The sequence below is a fragment of the Aristolochia californica genome, unplaced genomic scaffold, assembly GCF_029961685.1.
Source record: "Aristolochia californica isolate CCGP_79_NKW_82.1479 unplaced genomic scaffold, dmAriCali1.0.hap1 SCAF_10, whole genome shotgun sequence".
NCBI classification, from domain to species: domain Eukaryota; kingdom Viridiplantae; phylum Streptophyta; class Magnoliopsida; order Piperales; family Aristolochiaceae; genus Aristolochia; species Aristolochia californica.
This window is the reverse complement of record NW_027181771.1, coordinates 29,704,375-29,731,985: the sequence shown is the minus strand read 5'-3', so window position 1 is coordinate 29,731,985 and position 27,611 is coordinate 29,704,375. Positions and strand designations below refer to the sequence as shown.

At 35.8% G+C, this 27,611-nt stretch overlaps 1 protein-coding gene across 1 annotated transcript; it reads right to left on the bottom strand.

The window, feature by feature from the left end:
* Positions 1–2,972: 2,972 nt before the first annotated feature.
* Positions 2,973–27,543, bottom strand: LOC137935354 (peptidyl-prolyl cis-trans isomerase PASTICCINO1). Its single transcript, XM_068780017.1, has 20 exons — positions 27,136–27,543; positions 26,848–26,932; positions 26,621–26,690; positions 25,832–25,929; positions 25,445–25,567; positions 24,422–24,454; positions 23,416–23,474; positions 23,064–23,148; positions 22,357–22,515; positions 22,161–22,218; positions 21,257–21,405; positions 21,032–21,129; positions 20,848–20,917; positions 10,914–10,973; positions 10,473–10,529; positions 10,165–10,233; positions 9,915–9,992; positions 3,725–3,826; positions 3,577–3,648; positions 2,973–3,479 (listed from the first exon to the last, which is right to left on the bottom strand). The coding sequence occupies exons 1-20, from the start codon at positions 27,207–27,209 to the stop codon at positions 3,222–3,224; spliced, it is 1,857 nt and encodes a 618-aa protein (XP_068636118.1). The 5' UTR covers positions 27,210–27,543; the 3' UTR covers positions 2,973–3,221.
* Between the last annotated feature and the right edge of the window lie 68 nt (positions 27,544–27,611).

Sequence of the window (27,611 nt, the reverse complement as noted above, 5' to 3'; positions counted from 1 at the left end):
ACAAAGGAATGACACTCCAATTTAAGAATTCAACTAGAATTATTTATTTAACATTTATTAAAGAGAACGGATATGGTTAAAAGGGAAAGGAGGCAAGACTCAACTTCAACTAATATTGGTTGCTCGCAATTTTTATATTTTTAAAAATTGCTATATTTTAGAAGAATGTTATTTCTATCATTATATTTACAATAACATCATTATTTTATTTTATCACTAAAGATTAATAAAAAATCTCAAATGAGCATCAAAATAAATTCATGATATAATAAATATTTATCAAATAAAAATAAATAAATTAAGTCATTTAATTAAAATTTAATGGTTAAATTTAAATTGTTAGGTGCACCTAAGCTTATATAGACTTAAGCATATAGTCTCAATGGGTCTTTCGTACCCGATGACCTGAGTAACATGTAAAATAAGTCGGGACATCTACATAATTTGATATTTCTTTTAATTCTTTCTAGACACTCAACCCTTGAAGACTAAATGTGAAGGAAAAAGTTCTTCTACAAAGAATCAAAGTCTCTAAAACTCTGAAGGTGAGAAATCGAAAAGGTATTTCCTCTTCGTAGCAAGTTCTCGTGTTTTTAGACAAAGAGGATTGTTTTTTGCTCTTCCTACACACCCTTAATTACTTCGTTTCCATCTTATGACTACAAAAGGTACCAGCCAATTAAGTCGGGTTCAAACAAATCCAACAACCTATCTTTTGTAGAGCAACTTGAGAAGGGAGAAAAATTAGAAGATCACTTGTTTGAGTCTAAAAGTAAAGAGACTTGAGAAGGGAGAAGTATTGGTCGAACAAACCATGTTTTTTAAGCAACGAAAAGTGCACACAACTTATCTAGACTGGAAAGTTTCACCCTCCTCTTCTGATGTGGAGATAGGCTTTCCCTAAGACCATATGCATTTGGAACTGAATGAGAGGAAATGATGACCCTCAGAGAAGTCCCTTTATTACACCCCGTTGTTTTGACTCTAGCCAAATCTGATCACTTTACCAAATCTGATCCCTTCTTAGACTTTCATGATTCCATTCTCATATATAATTCACCTTATGAGTTGTTCCTCACAATTCTTCTCCCAAGCTCTAATCTTTTCCCTTAGACCCCTAAATCAGACCTAAGAAAGCATCTTTTCTTCTCTAGAATTTTTATTGCCACCAAATCGTCCATCATAACTTGTTATCTTGCTCTGTAATCAAGTTTCAAGTTGTTGAAACATAGATGGGATGGGTATTCGGTGAGGGCTTGAGAATTAAAATATTGTAATATATTTTTTTGTTCATAAGATGTATACTTAATTGTGAATTTTCTTTCTAGATATCTTATTTTGCTTTACTAATGGAATTGATTCAGACTATATTTTTATGTTCTTAATTTTTTTAATAAAAAATATGAATTTTTTATATTATTCTCTATTTTCAGTTGTGATTTTAATAAAACTTGTCATTTAGCTTCTAGTTTATTACATATCCAATACTAAATGCTAGATATATAGTGGTTCAATATATATCACATAGAGACAAATCAATTGGATACAAAAGACCTTAAATTCCATAAGTTGTTTAAATACTATTAGCAACACCTTCAACTAAACTTTGATGGCAAATTACATCTTTCTATTTTACTGCTAATGTTGCTTAAGACTGTATTTCGATGTTTTCATAAATTATTCTTGCTAGATAAAACTTCACTTCTTTCTCCTTTTATATTATTACTTGTCATCCAATCTTGACTTTATTGAACTTTTTATTTAACTTTTGTTTTAAATGTTTGGTACAAAATGCAAATGTAGACATAGTGATTCATTATCATGTGGGGAAACATTATTTGGGTACCAAAGACCTTAAACGTAAATATTAGATCCTTCAATTAAACTTCGATAAAAAAGTTATTTATTTTTACTTTATTAGTCGTGCTATTTAAGAGTATATTTTGATTATACATTTGAGTTATTTTAGTGTGAGCAAGGAACAAGATGGTAATTGAACAATTTTACTATTTTTTAAATTTTGAAATGAATAATTTTATCAACATGAACAAACGGGCATGAAAAGGGAGTTAAGATCATGACCCATTGAGTAAAAAAATCCCAATAAAATTGTATAACATTTTTTTATAATTTTGTGTTCATAATAGTTATAGGTAAATCTTCTTTTCTATACATGTGCAATTCGAATTTGGTTTCCTTTGTTCCATTCAAGAATGGGTATGAGAGTGATATAGAATTTACTCTATATTTGGGTAAAAAATGAACAAAAATTGAATAATATTAAAGGGTGAAAGTAATAAATTCTTAATTATCATTTTTATGTTTGATATTTGGTATATGATGCACTCAATCAAGTATATCTTTTCAAAGGATTACAGTGACAAAGTAAAAATAGGGCTGGAAGGTATTTGTAAGAGGAATTGCATATAGATAGATAATTATTAAGACGCATTAATCAAATTGTAGACGATACTAATTAAGTAATTGCATATTACATTAGTAACTGGTATTTAGGTAAATACGTAAAGACTTTTTTCTTACCAATCCATTTTTAGATGGATGGGTAAAATGGGGGTAAAATTGCGACAATTAGTTATCATTTTGCTTCCAAATATTGTATCTTGCTTCAGTAATGACTTTAAAAAATTATTTGTTCAAACTTCTTCTAGAGCTCAAGCTGATATTGATTTCATACTGGACAAATCTTACCATTCATATAATGATTTTATTGTCATTTACTGCAACCAGTTCTTTTTTCTATTGTTTGCCTGCTTAATGTTGCATATGGCATATTTATTTATTACGCATATCATACTCGTCGGTAGATGACATTAACGTCGATTCACAGCACATGCAGACTAGTTTAACAATTTATACGTCTCTTTAATCTTATGAACAATCTATTATATATTACTCATCTGATCCTTTGTAATCTTATCGTAGATGAAAAAAAGGGATCATAGAGAAAGACGAGATGCAAAAAATTAGATTATGGTTGATAAAACATGATGAACCGCTACAAGCTAAATGTCTGATAGGCTTCTACAAACTGTTATTTCGAAAGCTACTGAGTTTCTAAACCATGTATTGGATAAAAATCTTTACCTGAAAGCTTTTCGTCCCACGGAGGGAACCAGGATAAACCAGATAGCTTGTGCCTGCGTTTGGTCCGACTAATCCGGTTGTAGGACTCCATCTGGGCATTTACTGTCGCCCTGTGCTCACAAAATAGAACATCTTTCGAATCCAAAGGCAGACAGAAATCTTCTTCCTGTGGGCCACAAATGCCAGAAGAACCCCATCCTTTGAGCAGGTTCAGGAATTTTATCCTCCTCTCTCTCGGTGCTTTTGATCTCACTTTCATTCTGTTCCTTCTCAGGTTTTTCATCTTCGTCCAAGTTGGTCCCCACCTCTGAAATTTCTCCAGGTTTCTTGTCAAACAATCCCTTGAACTGCATCCGGGCTTTCTTTTCATTTTCCTGCGTTTGCAGAGTTGCATGAAGTACACTTCCCCAGACACAATTTAAAGAACAAATTAAAACGCAAAAAATAAATAAATAAATAAAGTCATTTTACCTGCTCCTTTTGACGAAGCTTAGCAAGAGCTGCAGTTGCGTCAGGCTCTGATGATTTATCAACAGTAATCATCTAAGAAGTACAGACCATTATTAGTTTGAGACCAATACTAAGCACAGGTGCTCCAAAATATGTAGAAAAAATATACCTTTTTAAAGTCATTCCTTGCTTCATCGAAATCTCCAGCTGACATAAACGCAATTCCACGGCGATAGAAAGCTTTCACATGAGCTGGACTTGCATCTAGTACCTTTATTGTCCATCGATTGTACAAAACCATAACATGTCAGTAGACATTAAAATCTAAAGTTTACCTGTATCCTTAATTCTAATATAAACAAATATTCCTAGACCACAATTGGAGTTCCTCTACCCTTTATAATGTTACTGTGATTCTTAATGATGTGCAGTAGTTTCCAAAAACATTTGGATCATAAACTAAGGTGAGATGGTACATCAGGACGCTGAAGAATTAGCTCAAGACATGAGAAACCCCCCCCAAGGTCACTCGTATTTATGACAGAAGAAAGAAGGTTCAACTTGAGGCCGAATCAAAGAGAATGAAGCACTCTTTAAATTGATCTTCCTTCTCTTTTGATTGAGCCTTCTCTTTAAGATGCTCCTCCCTTCATCTTTCATAAATGAAAGTAATCTTGGGTCTGTAAATATTCTTAAGCTAACTCTTCAACATCATAATATACGGCATAACTAGGGCTTCTATGAGGTTGTCTCTGTCTCAATGAGAAAGCTTATAGAATTTACCCAGAAAAGAATACTGACGAGAGTAGCAAATGCCCATTAGAAAATAACTCTGTTTAGCCACCTCTTCTTTTTCTGAGTAGAGTGTCTAGAGAGATCAACTAGCTTCCCTAATCTTATAACTAATTTTTTTCTTATCCATACCCAATTTTTGCTACAAAGGAAAGTAATTTCTTTTTAACTAATACAATATAAAAAAAATATCATGCGTTAACATGCCTTAGCTTTAAAAACTTATCCTGCAACTTCCTTTCTTAGTATAGTTACAACAAATCATTGACAACCTAGCATGACACCCAAAAATAATATTTAAAAACATACATTATTTGAGTACACTATTTTCTAACGCAAGTGGGAACATCCTTTTGTTGAAAATCAGCTGAAGGGTAGTTTTGTCATTTTACAGTAGCTGTATCTTCCAAAGCCAACAATATCTTGTTCAGCTTATTTAGATCCTTCTACGGTCCAAATCTTATGTAATTAGAATGTATAATTTGGGAGATATAACAGTTTAAGTGAAATGTAATTGAGAGGGGGCATTCTTATGTCTCACTCGAGTGATTCTTAAACTCCCTTCCCTCATTCCTTCTCTCTTTCTTCTCTTTCTCTCTTCCTCTCTTACAATCTTCATATTTTTACCTTTTTTCATGGTATTAGAGCAATAGGTCTTGTGTATAAGTCTTCATCTTCCATCTTCTTGCATCCTTGAACCACACGAATCCAAGAAAAGAGGTTCCTTGTGATTTGTGCGTGACTGGTTTCTAAAAACAAGTCTTTTTCTTCTTCTTTTCTGCCAAAACCCTAGGGTTGTTACCTTCTTCTGCATTTAAGTGCAGTTTAATGCTGAAATAGTCCTAAAGGGATTCTCTGACTTGGGACAACCCCATCTGGGGTCACCCACTGGTAAGGTGATGTCAGCCATAATCTTGGTCGTTTTGTGATTGGATCAAAATTGGTTTATTGTGCAAGCGTTCATAAAACCCTAATTTTTTTAGAGTGGGGCTCACATAACCCCGCACACCTATCTAGTGATTGAAACTTTGTTGGTTGGATTATAATTCGTGATACTTATGACTGATTCTTGTGAGGTATATACTCCATCAAGGGAAGTAGGGAACTATAAAGACAAAGATGCCATTTGGGTAACTTTTAAAAAAATTGAATGAGCAGAACTACCCTAGCTGGTCTAAATTAGTACAGATGTATTTAAAGGCCAAAGTCTAAATACATCAAAGCTGATCTACCTGTGCTTATGAATGATGACTAGGAGGCAAAAGACTGTTAGGTTATGACTTGGGATGGTAATTAGTGTTAACTCCAAATTGAGAGATTAAATTATGAATTGTAAGACAACAAAAGAGATGTGGCTTGAATCATTATATGCACAAAAGCATAATCTCTCTCGAGTGTATGAACTATGTTGAAGAGAAGATATGGAAGGCTCTTACGTGACTCTCATAGTAAGAAGCTCACAAAGCCAGAATTAATATGAAGTCTTATAAGAGTCTCACAGAAGGTGGTCTCACAGAAAGTCTCAGTTTACAAGTGTTTTAGTTATGTTAGTCTTCTATTTAGGTTGAGTTATTTAATTATGCTAGGACTTATCTTTAAATGTTAGACTTTGGGTGTAATTGGAACAAGGATACTTTAATTGTAATTGGACTCTATTAATTTCCTCTATTATAAATAGGGGTTCATGTACACAGATTACAACAAGTTAATGAAATTTTTCTTTTTTTCAGAAATTCAAGATGGTATCAGAGCAGGTTCTGTGAGTGGACTCCGTCAACCCACAGAGATAATGTGATCCTTTTCCGATCTATCATCTCTATTAGTTTAGGATCGTATTTATATTTTTTTTTTCTCTTTTCAATTCCAATACCCGTTGTTTTCTTGGCATTCACACCTCCATATGGAGATTTTAATATAACAACTTATATATTGATGGAAAGATATTCGAGTGTACTTTCAAACACAAAACAAATTTTGGCAATCAAAGTTTTCTACAAAGAGAAATCGATATTTGAAGCAGCAAGGGTCAGACTGCAAGAGAAGTTCAAGCAGTAGCAGAAAGCTTCTAATTTCCAACCATGTTATGCCATCAAGAACGAGACTTTATAGAGAATTATATATCAAATGAAAGATCTGTAAGTCTACTTTCTTACCTATTCAACCAATTCTCAATATGAATTTTCTATAGGGAGATGTCAATCTTGGAAGAATCAATGGTCATATTGGCCATAAAAAAAAAAGTACTCAGTTCAGCCAAATTACAAATTCCCTAAATATATCAGCTTCTTTATCTCAAATGAAGTGCATTTTATGAAGTTAAGTTATACTCGAATGAAATATATTGAAGTCCAATTTCAGAAGGAAAAAATTTCTTGGCAATCTGATCTATATTTAAGGAGATATTCGCATTGCAATTGGCAAGGGTCAAGATACAGAATGAAGAGAATCGAGAGGTCATAAAAGACTCAAGAACGAATAGTTGTATGTCAATTTAAATATTAAATTAAAGATATTTGAGTTTAATTTCTTGATCAACAAACAGTTTGTGATTTTGAGCTATATGTTTGGAGATATTGATATCAGAAGTATTAAAGGTCAGTTCTGCCAAATATCTCTCATTTCTTTCCTATTATCTCTCCAGGCATTGACGTGATTTGAATTTCCTTTTTTTCTCCTAAAATCTAAGTTTTTAGCCAAATTTGTCTTCTAATCAGAGATTTTTGGTCCAACTTAATCACTCAATGATGTGCTCATTCAAGATATACAAGATCTTACATCAATGTTGTTTTCAAGTTTTGCGTTTTTGTTATTTGGTTTTATATCTTCCGCATAGTTAATTTCTGCCATTATAGTCTCTCCTAGTTTTCCTAAAAAAATGTCACTTTGAAAGTAGAGTGTTGCATAGTCGCCTTCTTCCGGTTAAAGTTGTTTTCCTCAAGTATTTCTTCAGTTTATCATCTTGTGTTTTTAATCATTCCTGAGCAATGCCTATAGACCCACTACCTATAGAGGATAGGAATGTGCCCAACATCTAGCATGAGAGTCAAATCTATTATTCGCCCAAAAGGTGTGTTTTTTAGCTACCCTGAGAAAGTGGTGTAAAGTTGTGGAGCCTAATTAACGCCTTACACTGAGTCAGTACTCGGATCGACATTAATTTTCTCTTTATATTTGGGGATGTCGTTGTTAGGTTTTTATTACCCAGAGTAAGATCATCGAGGAGAATCATCTATTGCAGGTGAGAGCGATTAGAGAAGCGATTTCTCTTGTAAACAATTTCATCATTATAGTGGAACTACAGTGGCGGATGATAAGACGTAGTCTCACCTCGAGGTAAACCTGTATAAATTTTTGTGTCTTTCTTCGTGCTTATTTTTCCCTCTTCTGCGTTTATTATTATTGCTCTTGCTAATTTAGAATTAGGGCGTCTAATTTCTAACAAGTGGGTAGACTCTGTGCCCCACAGTTGGGCTACTTTTCTGCCTTTGTCATTGAGCAGAGAGTATTTTTGACTATGACCATTTGACTAAAGTATGGAACTTTGTTGTACAGCTAGGAGTAATTTTCTTCTCCCATATTGTGTTTTGTCCAAGCTGGGTCTCTATGTCCTTTTTATCTCCAGCTTGAGGGGGAGAAGTACAAGAAGTACAAGAAAGAGGTATTTTATTCCACATGTTGTGGTAATTTTTATGTGACCAAAATATGAAGTTTATGCATCTATGAAGAATTTTTTTGTGGCAAAAAAAATCGAAGACCAAGAATCATTTTAATTGCAAGTTGAAGTTATAAACTCCAGCTTGAGGGGGAGTGTTAAAGAGAAGATATGGAAGGCTCGTACATGACTCTCACAGTAATAAGTCTCACAAAGCCAGAATTAATATGGTGGAGTCTTACAAGAGTCTCACAGAAGGTGATCTCACAGAAGAGTCTCAGTTTAAAGGTGTTTTAGTTATGTTAGTCTTCTATTTATGTTGTGTTGTTTAATTATGCTAGAACTTATATTTAAGTGTTAAACTTTGGGTGTAATTGAGACAAGGGTACTTTAATTGTAATTGAAATTTATTACTTTCCTTTATTATAAATAGGGGCTCATGTACTCAGATTATAACAAGTCAATGAAGTTTTTTGCTTTTCTAGAAATTCAACAAACTATATACAAATTTCTTTGGTCTCGAGAGAGGTAACAAACCTATTACAAAATATTACAGTGAATTTTTTGGGGTATGGCAAGAGATAAATATCTATCATCCGTTCACTACAAACGAATGGGAATCGAAAAAACAATAAAATCAGTAGTCGGTTGTTAATTCCTTGATGGTCTGGGTTCTGAATTTGATGGAGTAAAGGTGCAATTGTTTGCTTTAGATGATGTGCCTACCTGTCTACCACATCCGATAGAATCATGCATGTAGAAAATACAGTTGTACCAAGGGGTGCTGAAGGAGTTAAGGTGGTGGATTCCTCTGCACATAACCTCTAATTTTACAGAATCTTCTAGAGGTCATAACAATGTTAGTAGAGATGGTCCTAGCCGAGGTCGAGCCGAAGTAATGCAAATCTGAGAAAAAGTGTAATCATTGTGACAGGAAAAACTATTTCTTAGATAAATGCCGAATCAAGTTTGGTAAACCAACTTGGGCAAACTCGACCTTTCATGATAGCAATGAGAAACCTACTGAATGGTTAACACTGTTAGTGAGTTGATGTGGGTGAGATCGATAATCAAAAAATTCAACCTACAGAAAGATGAATCCATGACTATGTACTATGACAACCAGACAACCATATTCATTGTAGGGAACCCAATGTTTCATGAGAGAACTAAACATATTGAAGTGGATTGTCACTGCATCAAAGATGTCATAATGAAGAAGGAAGTTGGTACTCCCTATCCGGTGACCAAATAGCATATATGTTTACTAAATCATTAGATAAATGTGAATTTGAATCCTTTTATGGCAAGCTGGGACTTGTGGACATATACGTTCTAACATGAGGGAGGATGGGTGTTGAAAATCAGTTGAAAATCAGTTGAAGTGTAGTTTCGTCATTTTATAGTAGTTGTATCTTCCAGAGTTAACAGTATTTTGTTCAGCATAATTAGATCCTTCTATGGTCCAAATCTTATGCAATTTGAATGTGTATTTTGGGAGATATAAGGGTTTTAAGTGAAATATAAGTGAGTGGAGGCATTCTTGTAATTATCTCTCACTTGAGTGAATAAAAGAAGAGGGTGTCATGCACAACCCCCAGGGAGAGTGATTCTGAAACTCTATTCCCTCATTCCTTCTCTCTTTCTTCTCTTTCTCTCTTCCTCTCTTACAATCTTCATATTTTTTAACTTTCTTCACTTTTCTTCATGCCTGATTAATGAAGACATTTGGAAGCAGAAAGTGTTTAAACGTTGTACAGGAAGAACAATGATATCCACTTGCTTAGATGAATGCTAGCTAACATTATTTGAAGAGATGTGCACAACCAATTGAAAGAAAAAAAGTGGCTTCTGTAAAAGTTTAGATTAGGGAACACAGACCTGCAGAACATACAACAAGCTGCATTCTAAATACCTTATTGCAAGCTTCTATTGATTTCCGATGTTCACCCATTTTCTGATAGCAAGCTGCTACATTCAGATGTAATAAATTCTACAAGTCACAAAAAGAGGGTTAAACATGGGTAAAATCTGCATGGAACTGCAGCATGCCTAAACATGAATATACTGCCAACTGCCACATGTCAAGGTTCTTTGGCAGTAACATTTATGCATCTCAAAATAGTAACTAAGAAAAGAGTTGATAACAGTTATTTTATGCATACCCTAGAGCTCAAAAAGATTTTGCCTTCCTCATCATCTTGTGGATTAACATGATTATACTCTCGAAGAACCTAATGAACAAATATGAAAGAGATGGCAAACTTTAGAAAAATGAAATACGAAAAATCCATTGCTGGTTATTCTTCAAATGAATTGTTGAAACCAATACAAAATAATATATCCAGTACATTGAATTTCTCGGATAGAAACATAAACTCAAAATTACAGAAAAGCAGAGCCATTTAAACAGGTACAATATGCAACAACCATAAACATAAAAAGAGTGGAGAATTTTTAAAGAGATGCATGCCTTCTCATACTTAGCCTTAGCAAGTTCAAATTTCCCTTCTTTAAAGAGCCTGTTTCCCTGAAAATGAAGCAAAACACATAATTACATGGTTCTTGCATCGCTATATACTGTAAACAACCAAACATTTCACCTGTCCGTCCGCACAATTTGAAAAATAATTTTTAAGGCTGTTTCAAAATGACTAATGGAGCATGCATGCTACTACATCAGCTCCATTGCATCATACACTATCCAAACAACTCAATCAAGACATTGCATGAACCACTAATTCAATAACACAAAAATAACAAGCTAAAAATGCTGGATAGAATCAACAGTAGTATTGTAGCCTTGTTTTAGATTTTGCGCCCTCGAGATATCCCGAGCAGGAAGCTTAATTAAAAACAGTAACAAAAAGAATAATAAAAAGTACCAAAAAATTTATTGAACTAGGTAACATACAATGCTTTTAATTTTTTCAGCTTCATCCATAATATTTTGGAAAGTGAGACCAGTCCATTCCTGCAAAATGAATCAGACTATGCATAAGTAAACAAAAAAGTAAGTTGAAACTAATATGTAGCATATTTGTCTAACAATAATGCAGGCAGAAAGACCAAAACTTGATCACTGGGAAAGGATTTTGTACATGACAGATTGCCTGTAAAGACCAGACTCAAAATACACGTGCTGTGATAAAAATAAGGAAACATAAAGAGAGAACTGAAATTAACAGAGGCTCATTAAAGGTCTTCACAGCAAAGAATTTGATCCCCAAAATAAAGTCAGTTTTACCATGCCTACCCATCTATTTCATATCATTACTGCCACATTCAGCAAGTGTGATAACCAAGTTAGAAGCGATGCAAAGACAAGTCCAGTGGTGGGAAAACTCTTGAGCAATTTAAATACCCGCTTGTCAAGTGAGAGCAGGTATGCCAAAAAAAGGATGGAGGTTTAGGGATCAAAAAGCTGAAGGCAATGAATCCTGCCCTAGTACCAAAGTGGCTTTGGAGGTTCTGTTCTGAGATAAATACCCTTGGAGGAAGATCATCACCCTCAAATACTCAAATCCCCCACGAAGACAAGCTGTACCCAGCCTCAACCCCCAGAAATGCCACTAGAAATTGGAGAGAAATATTTAACGAAAGACACTATTCAAAACAATGTCAGATTTCATGTCAAAGAAGGATTGAGGGTAAGTTTCAGGAATGAATTATGGAATGGTGCAATCTACATTAGCCTCGTCCTTCCCAAGTCTCTTTAGACTAGCCAGAAATCAAGAAATCATTGTATAAAACTCAAGATCATCAGCTGGCAGATATCATCAGAGGAGATATAAAAGAAGAAGAGAGGAAACCTTACTGATCTCCTGAAGATAATAGACAGCATGTTCGTCTCAGGCCAAGTGACAGACTACTCAATTTGGAAGCACACAACCGCCACTTCTTGGTGGCATCTTATTACTGCCTAATTACAGCTCATTGCCCTCAACCATTGCTCTGGAACTTGACATGTAAAACTACTGCTCCTCAAAAAGTTTATCAATTTATCAAGGTAGCTACTCATGAGAAGGCTCTCACTTGCGATGAGTTGCAAAAAGGAGACCACATCATAATAAGCAGTCTTTGTAAGCTCTGTGAAGAGGTTGAAGAACCGGTAGACCACATCCTCATACACTGCTCTGTCATCATTCATTCAGCCAGCAATGCTCCGCAAGTCTGGCATCCATGTATGCTTTCTGAAATCCTATTCAAAGTGCAGCTCAAGCCCCTTGTCAAAGGCAGGTAAATGCCTCTGGAATGTCACTAAGGTTGCCGTCCCATGACATATTTGACTTTGAGAGGAGTAAGAAAACATTTAATCATATGTCAAGTTCTCTCGACAGCATCATTGAGACCTCTATTCACTCTATCTTCCTATGAGCAGGATCCCATCATCAATTGCCCTTCCCAAGCTTGATAATTAGAAGGAACTGGAGACTTACACTGGCCTTTAAGAAAAAATCTCACTCAGCACCTCCTCATGGAAAGCCGCGCCCCCCCCCCCCCCCCCAATCTAGCAGATTAAAATTGAACTCCAATGGCTCCTCCAGGGTATTCCGAGTTGTAGTTGGGGGAGCCATCAGAGCCATCAGGAGCAGCAATGGTACAATTCTTCTATTCTTCTGTGGATCGGTGGGATCCTCTGAGTCAACTGAAGCTAAAAGTCGAGCCCTTCTTGAGGAGTTAAGCTCTTTACTGAATGATTCTCCAGCCCCATCATAATTGAGGTCTCGCTAATGTTCTAGCCTGGATGGAGAAAGGGTTGGTTCCACCATGGAGGCTTGGTTGCTTATTTGATGAACTCAGAGCTCATGTCAGGCAAGTGGTATAGAGTCGCAACCCAAGACCAGCCAACATTCTAGCAGAGAGCCTACCAAAAAGAGTTTCCAGGCAGTGGTTTACTGCTGGCACCTCCCTTCCTTTGTAGTTCTAGGAATATTTGTTTTCCCTCTGTTTTACTACAAGCATATTTGCTAGCCTATTATCAATAAAAGTTATACCCATTTTCAAAATTAATAATAAATAAAAGAAGGCACCACAGTGCATGGATGAGACACGGCATTCTCTCAAGGTTTAGAAGCATAAGCCTGTTTATACTCACTTCCACATGCATCAGGAAATGCCTGATTATCTTGCAAACCATACAGAAGGTTGACACAAGATGCATCATCCATAAGTGAAATATATGTTCAAGTTCTGTTTCACCCTTGGGAAAGATCATAATGACACTCTGCCATGATTACTTATGTAGCACAATGTTGAAATATCTGTAAAAAGGATATTTGGTTATTTACCATGGTTATATCCCTCATAGGATAGCTGTTAGTTTATCTTTATACTAGAGTTATATGGTTAACTTTTTGTTTCACTCTTAGGTGTAACTAGGCAGATCTAAGGGTTTATATAGAGAGGGGCATATATGTTATTTTGTACCTTTTTTCTTAAGTGAGTATATAAGAGATTTAAGGTTGTTCCAAAACCTTAAAAGCCGCTACTCATATTCAATGCAGCCTTCCTAACTTCCTCTCTTCTATCTTTCTTCTCTTTTCTCCTCTATTTCTTCTTAATTTTTCAATGTATCAGAATAAACAATCTGATTGCTGTGAGTTTTTAATGAACTTCCTCCTCTCCTCAAGTCTGCAAACTCTCTATGAAAGGGGTTTTCCAAAACTGCTGCTGATCGAAATTAAAGGTTAGACCTTTTTCTCTTTCTTTATACCATAACCCTAAGGCTGATGGTTTGTCAATTGAACAGCTTTATGAAGTTTTTGTACCCCTAGAGGATTGTCTAGGTCATTTTCACCCAATACTATACCTCAGCAAGTCTTCCAAACTTGCAAACTGCCTGTGCATCATCCCCAGAGTTGACATCAGCCCTTAATGATTTCCCTCTTCAGCATGTTTCTTGATTAGCGGATGGTAACAAAGCAATAATATGAATTGTACTTTTGGTGCCCTAAGTTTCTGTATTGTGGTCCCCACCTCATTTGTGCCGGCATATACATTATTTTTTAGTGGTGGTTTCGGTGCCTGTTGTTGTGATAGTGTATTCCAACATGTTATTTGTGAAAACTTTGGTGCTTGTTGATAGTTGATGTGGTTGAATCAGGTGAAGTGATTCGACTAGCCAAAGAATTTGGTATGAACATCATGGAGAAGTTGAATGATCAAAATTATCTGGGCTGGTCCAAATTTGTCCAGATTTATCTTCAGACTACGTGGAAGACAAAAATACTTCATGACTGATAATTGGGAGGCGAAGGATAATCAAGTCATGACATGGCTTCTAACCATTATGGAGTCCAAATTCAAGAAGGATATTTGGAAGTCACTAGAAGTTTATGATCAAGAGAGCAACTTGTCTCAAATCTATGAGTTGTATAGAAGATTCTTTGGATTAAAGATAGGAGATTGATGAATTATTGATTATTTCAATGAGCTGCAGAGTGTTTTATAGGAGATTGAGACTTCTTATCCCTTCACCATAAGGAAACTGGGCTTTAAGCACAGCAAGAGCAGCTCCATGTGGTCAACCTTCTTGACAATTTGGTTTCTAAATATGATGCACTTCATGCCCAAATACTTGCAAATGATAGTGCTTACACACAATAAAGTCTTTACTACAGTAATGCATGCAGAGGTAGTTGTAGTTCCATGAGGCAATAAGGATAACAAGGGCACAGAAGCTACTGTCCTTGATATCCAGCCACTTTAGGGTCACTCAGAAACACCTCGTGGATGTGGCCAGGGAGGACGAGAACGAGGCACAAATACATCTGTGCATGGAAGAGGCCATAGTTAGGGTAGTGATGAGAGAAAGTGTGTCCACCGTTGGCTAACCAAATACTGGGATAAATTTGGCAAGCCTGCCTAGGCTAACTCGTGTTTTCCTGAGAGTGGGGAGTCATTTGTTGGTGGTGTAGTTGGTATTGTTCCTAGTGCTCTAGATGAACTTCAACAACTGACTCAACGTATGACACAGTTTCCACCCCCATAGCTAACATGGCAAATTCAGGTATCGACAGCATACATGCGTCTCCAGTTTCTTCGTGGGTTATTGACTATGGTGCATCTATGAAACAATGTCAACATCATTTTCATCCCTCACTTGGTCTTCCTTATTCAAACATGTCACACTCACATATGGCTCCACCTTGTCTATGAGTAGAGTTACAAAGTTCAGCCCACTCCATCCTTGTCCTTAAATTTTGTTCTCTTTGTACTAAGGTTCCCGTTAACTTCTCATCTGTTAGTCAACTTATTAAATCATTAGAATGTCCAGTCTTTCTATCGTACTCATTGATTCTTTTAGGACCTCCACACGAGGAGTATGATTAGTTTCAGGAGTGAGAAAGAGAGACCCAACCACTTGGAAGTTCGGTAGAACCATCCTCTTCAGCATCAATGTAGTCGTTTCACCTTTCCAATGGTATTTGCGGCTATAACATCCCTCTCCAGCCAGCTACTCCAATGATTTCCAGATTTACTTTCTACTTTATCGTTTCAGTGTGAATCTTGACAACTCAGGAAACACCAAAGAGCGTCTCTTCCAGCTAGTCTAAGTTGTAGTAACAATTCATTTGAAACAGTTCACTCAGATGTGTGGGGTCCCTATTGGATACCTAGTACATTTAGTTTCCAATTTTTTTTATTTCATTTATTGATGACAAGTCAGTCAACATGAATTATCTCCTATGAGAGAAATTTGAGATCTTTTATGTATTCTAGAACTTTCATAGTGAAATAAAGAGTCAATTTGGTGTTTCAACTCGTGTTTTGCATACTGACAATGGGCTTGAGTTCATGGATAAAAAAATTGACACATTTTGTAACACTAATGTCACCATACATTAATCTTCCCGTATCTATACTCCACAATAGAATGGAGTGGCGGATCGGAAGAATCACCACTTACTTGATATTGCTCACAATATGGTCTTTTAGATGAAGGTTACCAAGATCTAATGGGGATGCTACCCTTACTGCTTGTTTTCTAATTAATAGGATGCCATCAGTAGTACTTGGAGGGAAGATTCTTTTACAAATTCTCAAGCCGACTAGTAAGTTGTTTTCCCTTTGTCCTCGAGTTTTTGATGTTGTGCGTAATGTCCATATTCTTGGTCAATCTCCTAATAAGTTATCTCCACAATCAGTTAAGTGTGTCTTCCTTGGTTATTCTCATGCTCAAAAAGGTGAAAATGTTATTGTCCAGCAACCCAAAAAACATTTTTCTAAAAATGTTACCTTTTTTTAGGACATCCCCAATTTTTCAAATCTACTTAGTCTAGTACTTCTCCTTCACTTGAAGCAGATGGTTTTGTACGTCAAACTATGGGTGATGTTCTTAGCATTATGTCAGTTGCTGATGCGCCAACACCAAAGTCACTACAGGTCTATAAACCAAGAACACCTTCTAAGGCCATCACACAGGGACCCTCTCCTCCACCCCAAGTAGTGCCTTCTTTGTCTCCAGTTCTTGAGGTAAGTGATATACAATTGCCTGTTTTACTTTGTAAAGGTGTTCAATTTGTGTTCAATGTGGTACTAAGCATCCCATTGCCAGGTTTGTTTGCTTTGATTCGGTCTCTAGTTCCTTCAAAAAAACTGTGTTCTTTGTCTTCCTGTTTCTATTCTTTCTTCCATATAAGAAGTCATCTCTTCTCCTCATAGGAAATAAGCTATGGATACATATATTGACGCTTTACTCGATAGAGGAACATCGATATTATGTGATCTACCACCAGGTGCAGGCATGCTGCTATAGTTGGCTGTCCTTGGATTTACACGGTGAAGTACAAGGTTGATGGTTCTATAGAAAAATACAAAACCAAACTTGTTGCCAAAGGACACATGCAAACCTCTGGGGTGGATGTCTTTGAGACGTTTTCCCCAATTACACAGTTGTCCTCAGTTCGGATATTGTAATGTAGTTGTCCAAAAAGGTCAGCCCTTGCTACAGTTGGATAACAAGAATGTTTTCTTGAATTTTGATTTGGCCAAGGAAGTTTATATGGAGCAACCTCTAGGGTCTGTTGCTCAATGGGAGACAAGGAAAGTATGAAGATAGCATAAAGCTATTTACAGTATCAAGCAAAGTCCTAGAGCTTGGTTCAAAAAGTTCAACCAAGTAGTTATGAAAAATATTAAACTGGGAAGGGATTAAAGAGAAAGGAAGAGAGGAAATTGAGAGGGTTTGAAAGGAAGCAGACGTGTGTTGTGTTATAATCAACCTCGAAAATCAAGCCCGACCCCTCCTTAACATTTCACTTAAGAGATTTTTAATAAAAGGACAATAATGCCCCTAAGGACAAAAAGTCTTGTCTCTCTCTCAATACATCTCAGAATTGACTGAGACTTGAAACATAAATAGATGATAGGTAATCTAACTTCCTGGAAATATATGGCAACCATATAACATTGTCAAATGACCAAAATACCCCTGTATCAGTATTTTAACACTCCTCAAGCTGGAGAGTAAATGTCAAAAAGTCCCAGCTTGTTACAAACTACCAAGTGTTTACACCTTTCAAGGGGTTTAATGACACATCTTCAAGTTGCTATGAGGACTTCACATAAAGAGTGACCACTTTCCCTTGTATGCTTGAACCTCTAATAAAATGGCAATGAATCTGTATATTTTGCTCTTTCATGGAACACCAGTTACTTGATATGCATATAGCAGCCTGACTGTCACACTTCATAACCATAAACTCTGTAACGGTAATCCAAACTCAACAAGAACAGACTTTACCACATAAGCTTACTAACTGTGTAAGTCATTGCTTTGTACCTTCTCTTGGCACTAGATTTAGCCACTACAGCTTATTTCTTACCCTTCCAACTCAGCCTTGTATTGTGTTAAGATGGAAGTATTGTTAGATCAAGGAACCTGACAGTTACGTTATTTACCTCCAGGGGCTACGATTGTTGGATGTGGATGGGTGTATACATTTAAGTATAAGGTAGATGGATCCGTTGAGAGGTATAAGGCTCGGCTGACGGCTAAAGGGTATACACAGGTTTATGGTGTTGATGAGTTTGAGACTTTTTCTCTCATTGCCCCGTTATCTTTTGTCTATATTCTGGTATCCATTGTAGTGCATCAAAGATGGTCCTTGTGCTAACTAGATATCAAAAATGTTTTCTTGTATGGTGATCTAGAAGAAGAGGTGTATATAGAGCAACCTCCAAGATATGTTGCTCAAGGGGAGATGGATAAAGTATGTAGACTCAATAAAGTTATTTATGGCTAACAATAGAGTCTGCGGGCTTAGTTTGAAATTTTTAGTCCAATGGTGATATCAATGGGATTTTCTAGAAGTCATTGTGACCACTCATTGTTTGTACTGAAGAAACCGTTTGGAGTTATAGTACTGTTGGTGTATCTAGATGACATTATATTGTCTGACAGTTATATTTCTGGCATTGAAGAAGTGAAGTCCCGCTTAGCAACACACTTCCAAACTAAATATCTGAGGCTATTGAAATATTTTCTAGGGATTGAAGTGGCAAGAAGTAGAGGACTTGTATTGATACAACGGAAATATATAACAAATATGTTACAAGAATATGAACTTTTGGAAGCCTGACTGGTTGATACTCTAATAGAAGTTGGTCATGATCTCCATGATGACCAAAGTGCAGAACTGAAAGACAAGACAAAGTATCGGAGATTAGTTGGCAAGCTTATATATGCAATAGTCACTCAGCTAGATATCTCATTCGCAGTGAGTGTAGTGAGCCAATTTATAGAGCTTTTATATCTCATCCACGTCCACCTAGAAGCAGCACAGAGAATTTTGAATACTTAAAAGGGGCAACAGGAAAGGGTCTCTTCTTAAACCTAGTGGTCACTTAAAAATTGAAGCTTTCTCTTATGCTAATTATGTTGGTTCAAAATTGGATAGGATGTCAACTACTGGATATTGTGTTTTTCTAGGTGGCAACTTAATCAGTTGGAAGAATAAGAAGCAGAATGTGGTGGTTTCGTCTACTACTGAAATAGAATATTGGGTAATGACTCACACTGCTAGTGAGTTGATGTGGATGAGATAAATCTCACAGGAATTAGGTTTCTATCAAGATGAACTTATGACCATGTTCTATGACAACCAAGCAGCTATCTTTATTGCCAGTAACCCAGTTTTTCATGAGAGAACAAAACATATAGAAGTTGTCATTTTATTCAAAATGTTGTGATAAAAGAAGAGGTAGTCACCCCATATGGACCTAGAGATCAACTTGGAGATGTTTTCACCAAGGCATTGGGAAAGCAGGAATTTATGAATTTCTGTGACAAGCTCAGCTTCATGGATATATATGCTCCAGCTAGAGGGGGAATGTTGGAAAATCAGTCCAAGGGCATTTTGGTTATTTCACTTTATTAGTAGATTTATATTTCTATCTATCTTATCTTGTTTTGTATGTGTAGTTATGTCTACGGTTCAAGTTTCATGTACATTGGATATGCAAAATGGAAGATTAAGGGATTAAGTTATTTAGTGTGAGGGATATTTTTTTAATTGTGCTAAGCCTCTTAATTAAATAGAGATGGGGGTCGTGCATGAACCCCAATGGAGATCAATCAAGAGCTTTCTCCCGTTCCCGCTTCTCTCTTTCTCATTACCTCTTCATCTCCTTCTCAATCTTTAACTTTTTCGGTGTTTCATGAATATGAGTTGTTTGGAGCTAGGTCTAAATCACAGTCTCCATGAAATTGATGGTGTCGAACTTAAAGACAAGGCTATGTACAGAAGGTTAGTAGGCAAGCTTCTTTATGGAACAGTGACTCAAATTGATATATCATTCATGATGAGTATAGTCAGCTAGTTTATGAAGCACCTGAGGGAGATACATTTAGAAGCCACGCATAGGATACTATGATATTTAAAGGATGCACCAAGAAAAGGATTGTTTTGCACACCACATAACCACTTGCAATTGGAGGATAAAAAACTAGATAGAAAATTTACCCCAGGGTATTTTATTTTTGTTAGTGGAACATAATTAGATGGAAGAGTAAGAAACAAAATGTTATAGCCAGCTCTAACATAGAAGTAAAGTACCGAACAATGGCCCACGCAGTTAATGAACTCCTATGAGTAAGGTCAGTGCTACAAGAATTGGGTTTTCCTACTACAGAAGCTATGAAGATGTTTTTGTAACCAAGTTGTAATATTCATCATCAGCAACCTAGTGTTCCATGAACGGACTAAACATGTAAAAGTTGATTGTCATTTTCTCCATGATGTAGTAATGAGTGGAGTTGTAGTCACTCCCTATGTCCAGTCCATGGATTAGCTTGGTCATATCTTTACTAAAGCATTCATAAAAAAGAGCATGGGAATTTTTGTAACGAGCTAGGGCTCCTTGATATATATATATGCTCACCTTGAAGGGGAGTGTTGAAATATCTAGATACAAGGTATTTGGTCATTTACCATAGTTATATGTCCCTCATAGGATAGTTGTTAGCTTATCTTTATGGTAGAGTTACATGATTAAATTTTTGTTTCATTTTGAGGTGTAATTAGGGAAATATAAGGATTTATATGTAGAGGGTGTATATGTCATTTTGTATGTCTTTTCTTAAGTGAGTGTATAAGAGAATTTAGGGTCGTTTCTGGACCCTGAAGGTGGCTGCTCTATTCAACGCAGCGTTTTCATCTTCTTTCTTTTCTTTTCCTTCTTTTCTTTTCTTTTCTTTTCTTTTCTCCTCTATTTCTTCTTAATTTTTCATATTTTTACACACAAGCATATAATCGATTATATCTGAACCGTTTTCAGGAACATCACTGTGTTTGACTATTAACTGATGTAATTTTGTTAAGAAAATGTCATCAGTTTCATACCTTAGGCATTTCAAAACCAAGCAACTCAATTTCCCATTGAACATGAGCACCTTCAGGAACACAGTCAGGCCTGAACATTAACACAGCAAAAAAACAGTAAAGTAAACAAAGGAGTTCTGCTTATTCAGCTATATATAACAAACACCTGAAGCATCAGCAGGAGACTTATCCAGGGGTTGTTAACCTAGGAAATTTATCATATGCATAATCAGGAGGACAAGTAACAAGAGCTTTCTCTCCAGGAAGCATCAGTCGCACACACATTTCAAAGCCCTCGGGCACCTGTTGGGTACATAGAAATTGTAAAGCATTTTTCAATACCAGAAATAGGTACCCGTCGAAGATAGCTTAACTGAAGCTTATTCTAAATGAACTGTCCCACTTAAAGTGCATTGATGATAAAACTCACTAGGCCTTCTCCAGAACCAAACTCCAAAGGTTGGCCATTATTATTAACTCTTGTGTCATAGAAAACAGTCCTTTCTTCATTTAGAAGCATCCCCTTATAGTGAACACGAAGAAGACTATCATTAAGGGGACAATCCATTGGAAACTCACCTAACAGAATTTAAAGACAGAAGGTCAAACACTGCAATCGAGAACATGAAACATGAATTGATAGTAAATGAAAACATGATCTAAATATCAGATAACATAATTACGATATAACTAAAATGGTGCACAGCACGAAATACTTATTAAAAGTATACTTGTTTATAGTCATCATGAACTAGATAGGAAGTGAACTTCAATTCCTTGTTCGTTTTTGGAATATATTACATCAGCACAATATATGTGAGAAAATGAAACACAAAATGTTATGCAGAAAATAGTGAAAAAGGACATGCAAATTACACATTGGAACTTAAAACAGGAGCAAGCATAATTTAAGATTAGGTATTTTACTACTTGAATCATTAAAGAACACAAACCCACTTCAGTTTTAGCAGCCACTCAAAAGAGTTGACCTCTAAAGGTCACTGAAGGTCAGCTAACTATATGATTAAAGCACGAACTCACTTCAGTTTTCACAAGTCACCCTTCAAAAAAAAGTTTAGATATCCGATTGGCATTTGAAGCAACAAATGGTGCTGGAAACTGGGTTGCTTGGCTTCTTACTATTTTGCTAGACTTGATGATAAACAGGAAATTATAAACAACAAAAAAAACTAATTAGAAAAAAGCAGCCCTCCTTAGAGAATCCCTTACCTGTGAGCATGTATGCAAGTGCTTGTGAAAGTTTTGAATGGTCAAGCTCATTATTAGTTTCAAAAAAAAAAACAAAAAAAAACAAAAAAAACAAAGAGAAGAACCTTTTCCATCAACGATGCGGCGTTTTATAAGGCGGCCATCACCAAGCATATCTCGGACCTGTCAACAAATAATTTGAGGATTAACAGAGAGACAAAAATAGTGACTACATATGCCAATTTATGAATTGCCAACTCTCCATCAGGTTAAATTCATGAATGAAAAAAATCTATGTCAACTACAAAGAAATAAAAATACCTGAATAAAATAGACCAGTTCAACTTCAAACTGCACCTCTTCAAGCCGATCTAGCACTGGCATAAATGGAGACTCCGACAAGTATGAACTGCTAACATAAATTATTGCCTTCTCCCTTCGAATCATGGTCCCAATGCCCATTTCAAGTCCTTTCGGCACCTGAATTAAAATGAGAAATAAAATATATTGTACAACCAAAAAAAATACATGATCAAATGTTTCAAATATATATATATATATATATATATATATATATATATATATATAGCATGTTAATTGACCTGGACCATCAAAAGTGTGCCTGCTGCACATAAATCTTTCACACGTTTGAGGAAGTGGCAATATGTACAACATTACATTTTTCTGCTATATTAAATTTATTTTCTCCATTCTATCTTCCAAGGTTCTTTAAAAGTGCAACTAAAAACAAATGATGCTGGAAGAAGGAAAGAGTTGGAGAATAATAATGAAGCATAAGCAGAACAAAGCCTGGAAGAAGAACAACAACAACAAATGATGTCTGAGTTGTTAAATCAAGATCTAATAACAAAGTAAAAGCAAGTACAGTCAACTTAGGTGGACTTGAATCCATAGTCCAGTGTACGATTTTGCAATATCAAGTTTTCACACACCTCTTTTGTCATGTTCTCTCTTCTTTTTTTAATATATACATCATTTTCAAAAAAAAAAAAAAAGTTTTCACAAACCTCTTCTTTTCCAAAAGTGAAGAAAAATGGCTCTCCTTCAGTGTGTGACAGAATCACGGTTCCATCTCCTGTCTTTGCAGTAATCCTGAAAGGAGAAAAATCAGTTTTAGCCAGATCTTCAACATAAAGAGTTTAGGGATTCCCATTGCAACTCCCAAATTCAACACATTAACAAAGTTATACACATAACAGAGGTCCAAAATTGATTAGACAGCATAAGAAGTTTATAATTTGAGTAAAACGAGAACATAATTGAACGACATAAAACCCAAGCTGTTGAGACCTATTAAAATTCTGATATGAAAATGTCATAGCAAGATTCATAAAGACAATGAAAGAAAGAAATATTTACCATGACTTTACTTCATATAGTTCCCTAGGAGATTCCCACCCTTCCCCTTCATTTATTATCTGCCAATTCAATACAAATTTATGCACATAAAGTTAATCATTTGGTTAATACATAAAGTCAGATCAATCTCTTTAGCAACACACCTAAGACCACCAGGCAAGGCTGAGGTGCTTATTTGACACTACATATTTCCCATGCTTCCTAGCACAAGGTCCAACAGTATGACATGTGCTGGATTCCAACTGACATAAATAGGATTGTGATACAGCATGGTACACTTTACACCCTTTATTACTTTAGTTTTCGCATAAACATCCAGAACAGACAAGCAAATACTGACCTCTAATGACTAAGTAATTTTTTTCAATTTACCACTATCTATTTCAGAAATCCACATGCTACCAAAAAAAAAATCCCAGCAATACAATTTGCAAAGTTCGCTTTTTCTGTTAATTGATTATGCTACCTGTAAATAGTCAGCTAAAATAGGAAATCTATGAACCTGTGTTACCTGGCAAGGGAAATAATCCTAGGCCTTGCCAAGTAAATTGAACAGCAAATGATAGTATCCACAGAACCTATGTGTGTTTAAGTAAATAATTATTGATTGAGCATTAAAAACTTCATTGTTTCATTAATAAACAAGAAATACAAATGAACACCCACGCAGAGTTCTATAGAGAAACTGAACATTATTATATTTCTAAAACTGAAGAAGTTCACGATGTCACAAGACAGTTCAAGTCAGGTTTCTGTTTTGGTTCAAGTAGTACTCTTTTAAGTAGTGGTCATTCATTTTTATCAAGAATCACACATCCCAAGAACCTAGCAAATGCATGTTTTTCTTGAAAAGTCAAAGAATGACCCCACATTCAATCAATTTTGGAAGTTCAATATCAATTAACAATTTTTGGTAACTAAAAAACACATACTTAAAACGCTATTTTTGTTCAGAAACTATTGTTGAACATAGAGAACATGATAACATAATAAAGCTTGCCCATACCCTCTTCAAAACTCCCAAATCCTCACTGATGACCTGCAAAGAAAAAAAAGAGGAACTCAGTTCATTCAAAGGCATGATTACATATGCCGCCAGAAATAGATCAAACCTTCAAGATAGATACGTCTGTAAAGCATAGAACCACTAAATACCTTTAAAAATACATATTGAAAATACAGTAAAAATAAAACATATTGAGAAAGATTTTAGAGAGATACAAATGATTAAATTAATAAAAAAGACGAGAAAGCATTGAAAGAAAAAAAAAAAAAAAAGAGCTGCAACCGAAGATGACAAGCCATGGCCAACTAAATTCTTCACTGGAGAAGAATCAGCCTAAAAATATGCTTCCTCAAGAATCCACTGTAACCAGATCTCCGGGAAGAAAAGAACATTTTCTAGGACCCATCCAACAAATGAATTTCAAATTTATTCAGGAATTAGGTATAAAACAATTCACAATCATCCCTCAGGTCCAAAATTTTCTGGAGAATCACCTACTGCACTCATTTATTCATCATATAGAAACCCAACTTCACCAGAGAATTTGACTCTAACTTTAAGATCTATCTTGCAATGTTTCCCCTCTATAACAAGAGAGTCTGAGAGATATTATTAAGATATCCCGCATGATGCAAGAAGGATAAACACTTCAGCTTCTCTAGAAGCTTTAACTCCTATAGGAAGCAAGAATAAAGATAAAACTACAGAGGTATAGCAAGAAGCTTATCCAGAACAACAAGGGGAGACACCTTGGAAAAATGTCTTCTTTCTGTTTCTTTACATCTTGCCCCACTGAGCACAATTTAAGATTCATCAGACAGCTAGTGGATCATGTAAAGACAGCCAACGAAGTAAAATAACATTACAATTTTATAAGTCTTGAAAAAATATAATCCATGTCCTGAAAGAAAATTGCCTACAGCATCCCAAAAATTTAATGTCGTAGTAAATCTAGAGAAATTGGATTGCATAAAATCTGGACAACATGTAAATAAGTCTGCAGTGAGCCTAGTGAATCCTTGCCTTCACTTTAAAAAAATCTATCATCTCAATCTCAAAATGGAGCTCATCATCTTTTGGGAATGACTCTGGAGCTGAAACTGGACAATCTTCCTCACCATAGTGCAGCTCTGGTTTCATTTTAAACTGAAATTACAACAGCACAAAAAAATAAAATGTTGAATAGTCAACATCACAATGGTTTTTATCAAAAAAAAAAAAAGGCATCAGATCTTTGCACTGCTAAGATGGGTCAACAAAAAATAAGAAGAAATGGAAATGCATGCAGATGAGAAAGAGAATGTGTGCAATGGGTGGGTGGGTGGGTGGTTGGGTGTATAAGTGTGAGAAAGAGTGAGAGTCAGACTACTATAATGTCACAGAACTCAAAAGATGACTATAAGAAAATACCACAGCCACTTCACCCTTCGACATTGTAGAAAGTCCTTCCAACAATCCAAGTATCATCTTGCTCTTTCCCAGTACATATTTTATAGGATGACCATTACCTGTCACATGAAATGGTTGAACTTTCACAGTTGCTATGAGAACAAAACTGACATCAAGTTTCCTATATGGAAAAGCCACAAATGATGATGTAGGTATAAAAAAAAAAAAAGGTTTTGAAAAAGTGATAAAAATAACTCAGGCACGGTATGCAAATAGAAAGGACTACGTTTCTTTTCTTTTGAGAAGATAAAATTCTCCAATTTTTAATTATTTAATGAGATGTATCACTTTTATCAAATAAAAATATTTCATGAGATAAGCAGATACATAATGGAGGGAGAGAAAATCCTCAAGCTACAAGAGAGATAGGAAATGACTTCACAACTAAAAAAGAAGTTCTGGATACACCCTCTCTAGCTAAGGCATATGTACTATTGGCAAACCTTAGGTAAGGTATCTGAGGTACTATTGGCAAGCTTTAGAGAATGCAGCCATCCCAAGATCATGTGCTGTGTTGACAAGCTTCAATCACGCTGCCTATGCAATAATAGAAAGCACTACTTCTTGAAGCTTCCATTGGAAAAGCATGAGGATTTGTTTCTACAAATATCCATTGGTAGCTTCAAGTTGATGCTCCAAGGATTGGAATCCACTAGGACTTTGAAGAAGAAATTTTTTCATAAAAAACAAACAAACTGACGAAATCACATGTTGTTAAACATTTATATGAACTGGTAGGCAGGAGACTACCTCCATGTTCTGCTCTGGTGGATTCAACAATTACTCCATCAAGTGTTCGGACTGTGCAATGAAATATAACCTGCAAGGTTTAGAGCTTCTTCAAGAATTGTCACGAAAAAAAATATTTGAGTTCAAGCAAATTGCTAGAAATTAGATGACGTCAAATAATGTATCTATAAGTAAAACCTGTTAGCTCCATTTCATAAAATATGTAAGGAAATGGCGGAGGAATGAACCTGATAACCATCGGCAGGCCTTGAAGTGTCATCTCCTGACCTTATGGCAGCCTTCATCAGACTTCCAGGAGTAATTTTTTTCTTCCTAATTATAAATAGAAAGCACAAGTAGTAAATAAGATACCGAATGGCTAAAAAAATCATTTAAGGAAAAGGAAAAAAATCAACACTAAAAGGCATACATGCACTCCAGTTTGCTTTCACGAAAATGAGTAAAATCTGAAGCGATTATAATGCTTAAAGTCTCTGAATTCAGTAAATCAATTTGCCAAAACAAATAAAAGATACCTCTTTTCATCAGCTGTGAGAGGTTTGTTCTTCTTGGGAGCGAATTCCTGCGCAGCATCCTCGTCCACTGCCATTGACGACTAAATCAAGTCGACGATACTGAGAAGAATTGTAATTCTGTCCGAAAAATCAGGAACTTGAGCAGAACTATAACCCCACTGACAACAGTTGACCGTTTCGATGAGTACGGCTCTCAACCTGCATCGGGCGCAGAAGTGCCAAGGGGGGGGGGGGGGGGGAGTAAAGCAATTCAGTATTCGTGCCGGATCACGAATACAATTCTGATCATTTCACCTTGGACAAAGGCGAATCAGAACATAGCAGAAGATGGCCGACTGCAAGTACATGATTTGGCAGAAAAACAGCCGCCTCGTCGTTTCCGGTGTTCGACAAGGATTTGGTTTCGGGTGCGTATTGCGCCTTGCATCATTTTGACTGTTTGGAGTCCAGCAACTCTTTTGACTTAATTACCTATA

What these genes read in the sequence shown, in the direction of transcription:
- LOC137935354 (XM_068780017.1), bottom strand. Translation starts at nt 27,209, where the DNA reads ATGGCAGTGGACGAGGATGCTGCGCAGGAATTCGCTCCCAAGAAGAAC. An exon ending in GGCCTGCCGATGGTTATCAG is followed by an intron (nt 26,691 to 26,847) that starts GTTCATTCCTCC and finishes TAAACCTTGCAG; the next exon opens with GTTATATTTCATTGCACAGT. An exon ending in CTAAGGCTAAGTATGAGAAG is followed by an intron (nt 10,234 to 10,472) that starts GCATGCATCTCT and finishes TTTGTTCATTAG; the next exon opens with GTTCTTCGAGAGTATAATCA.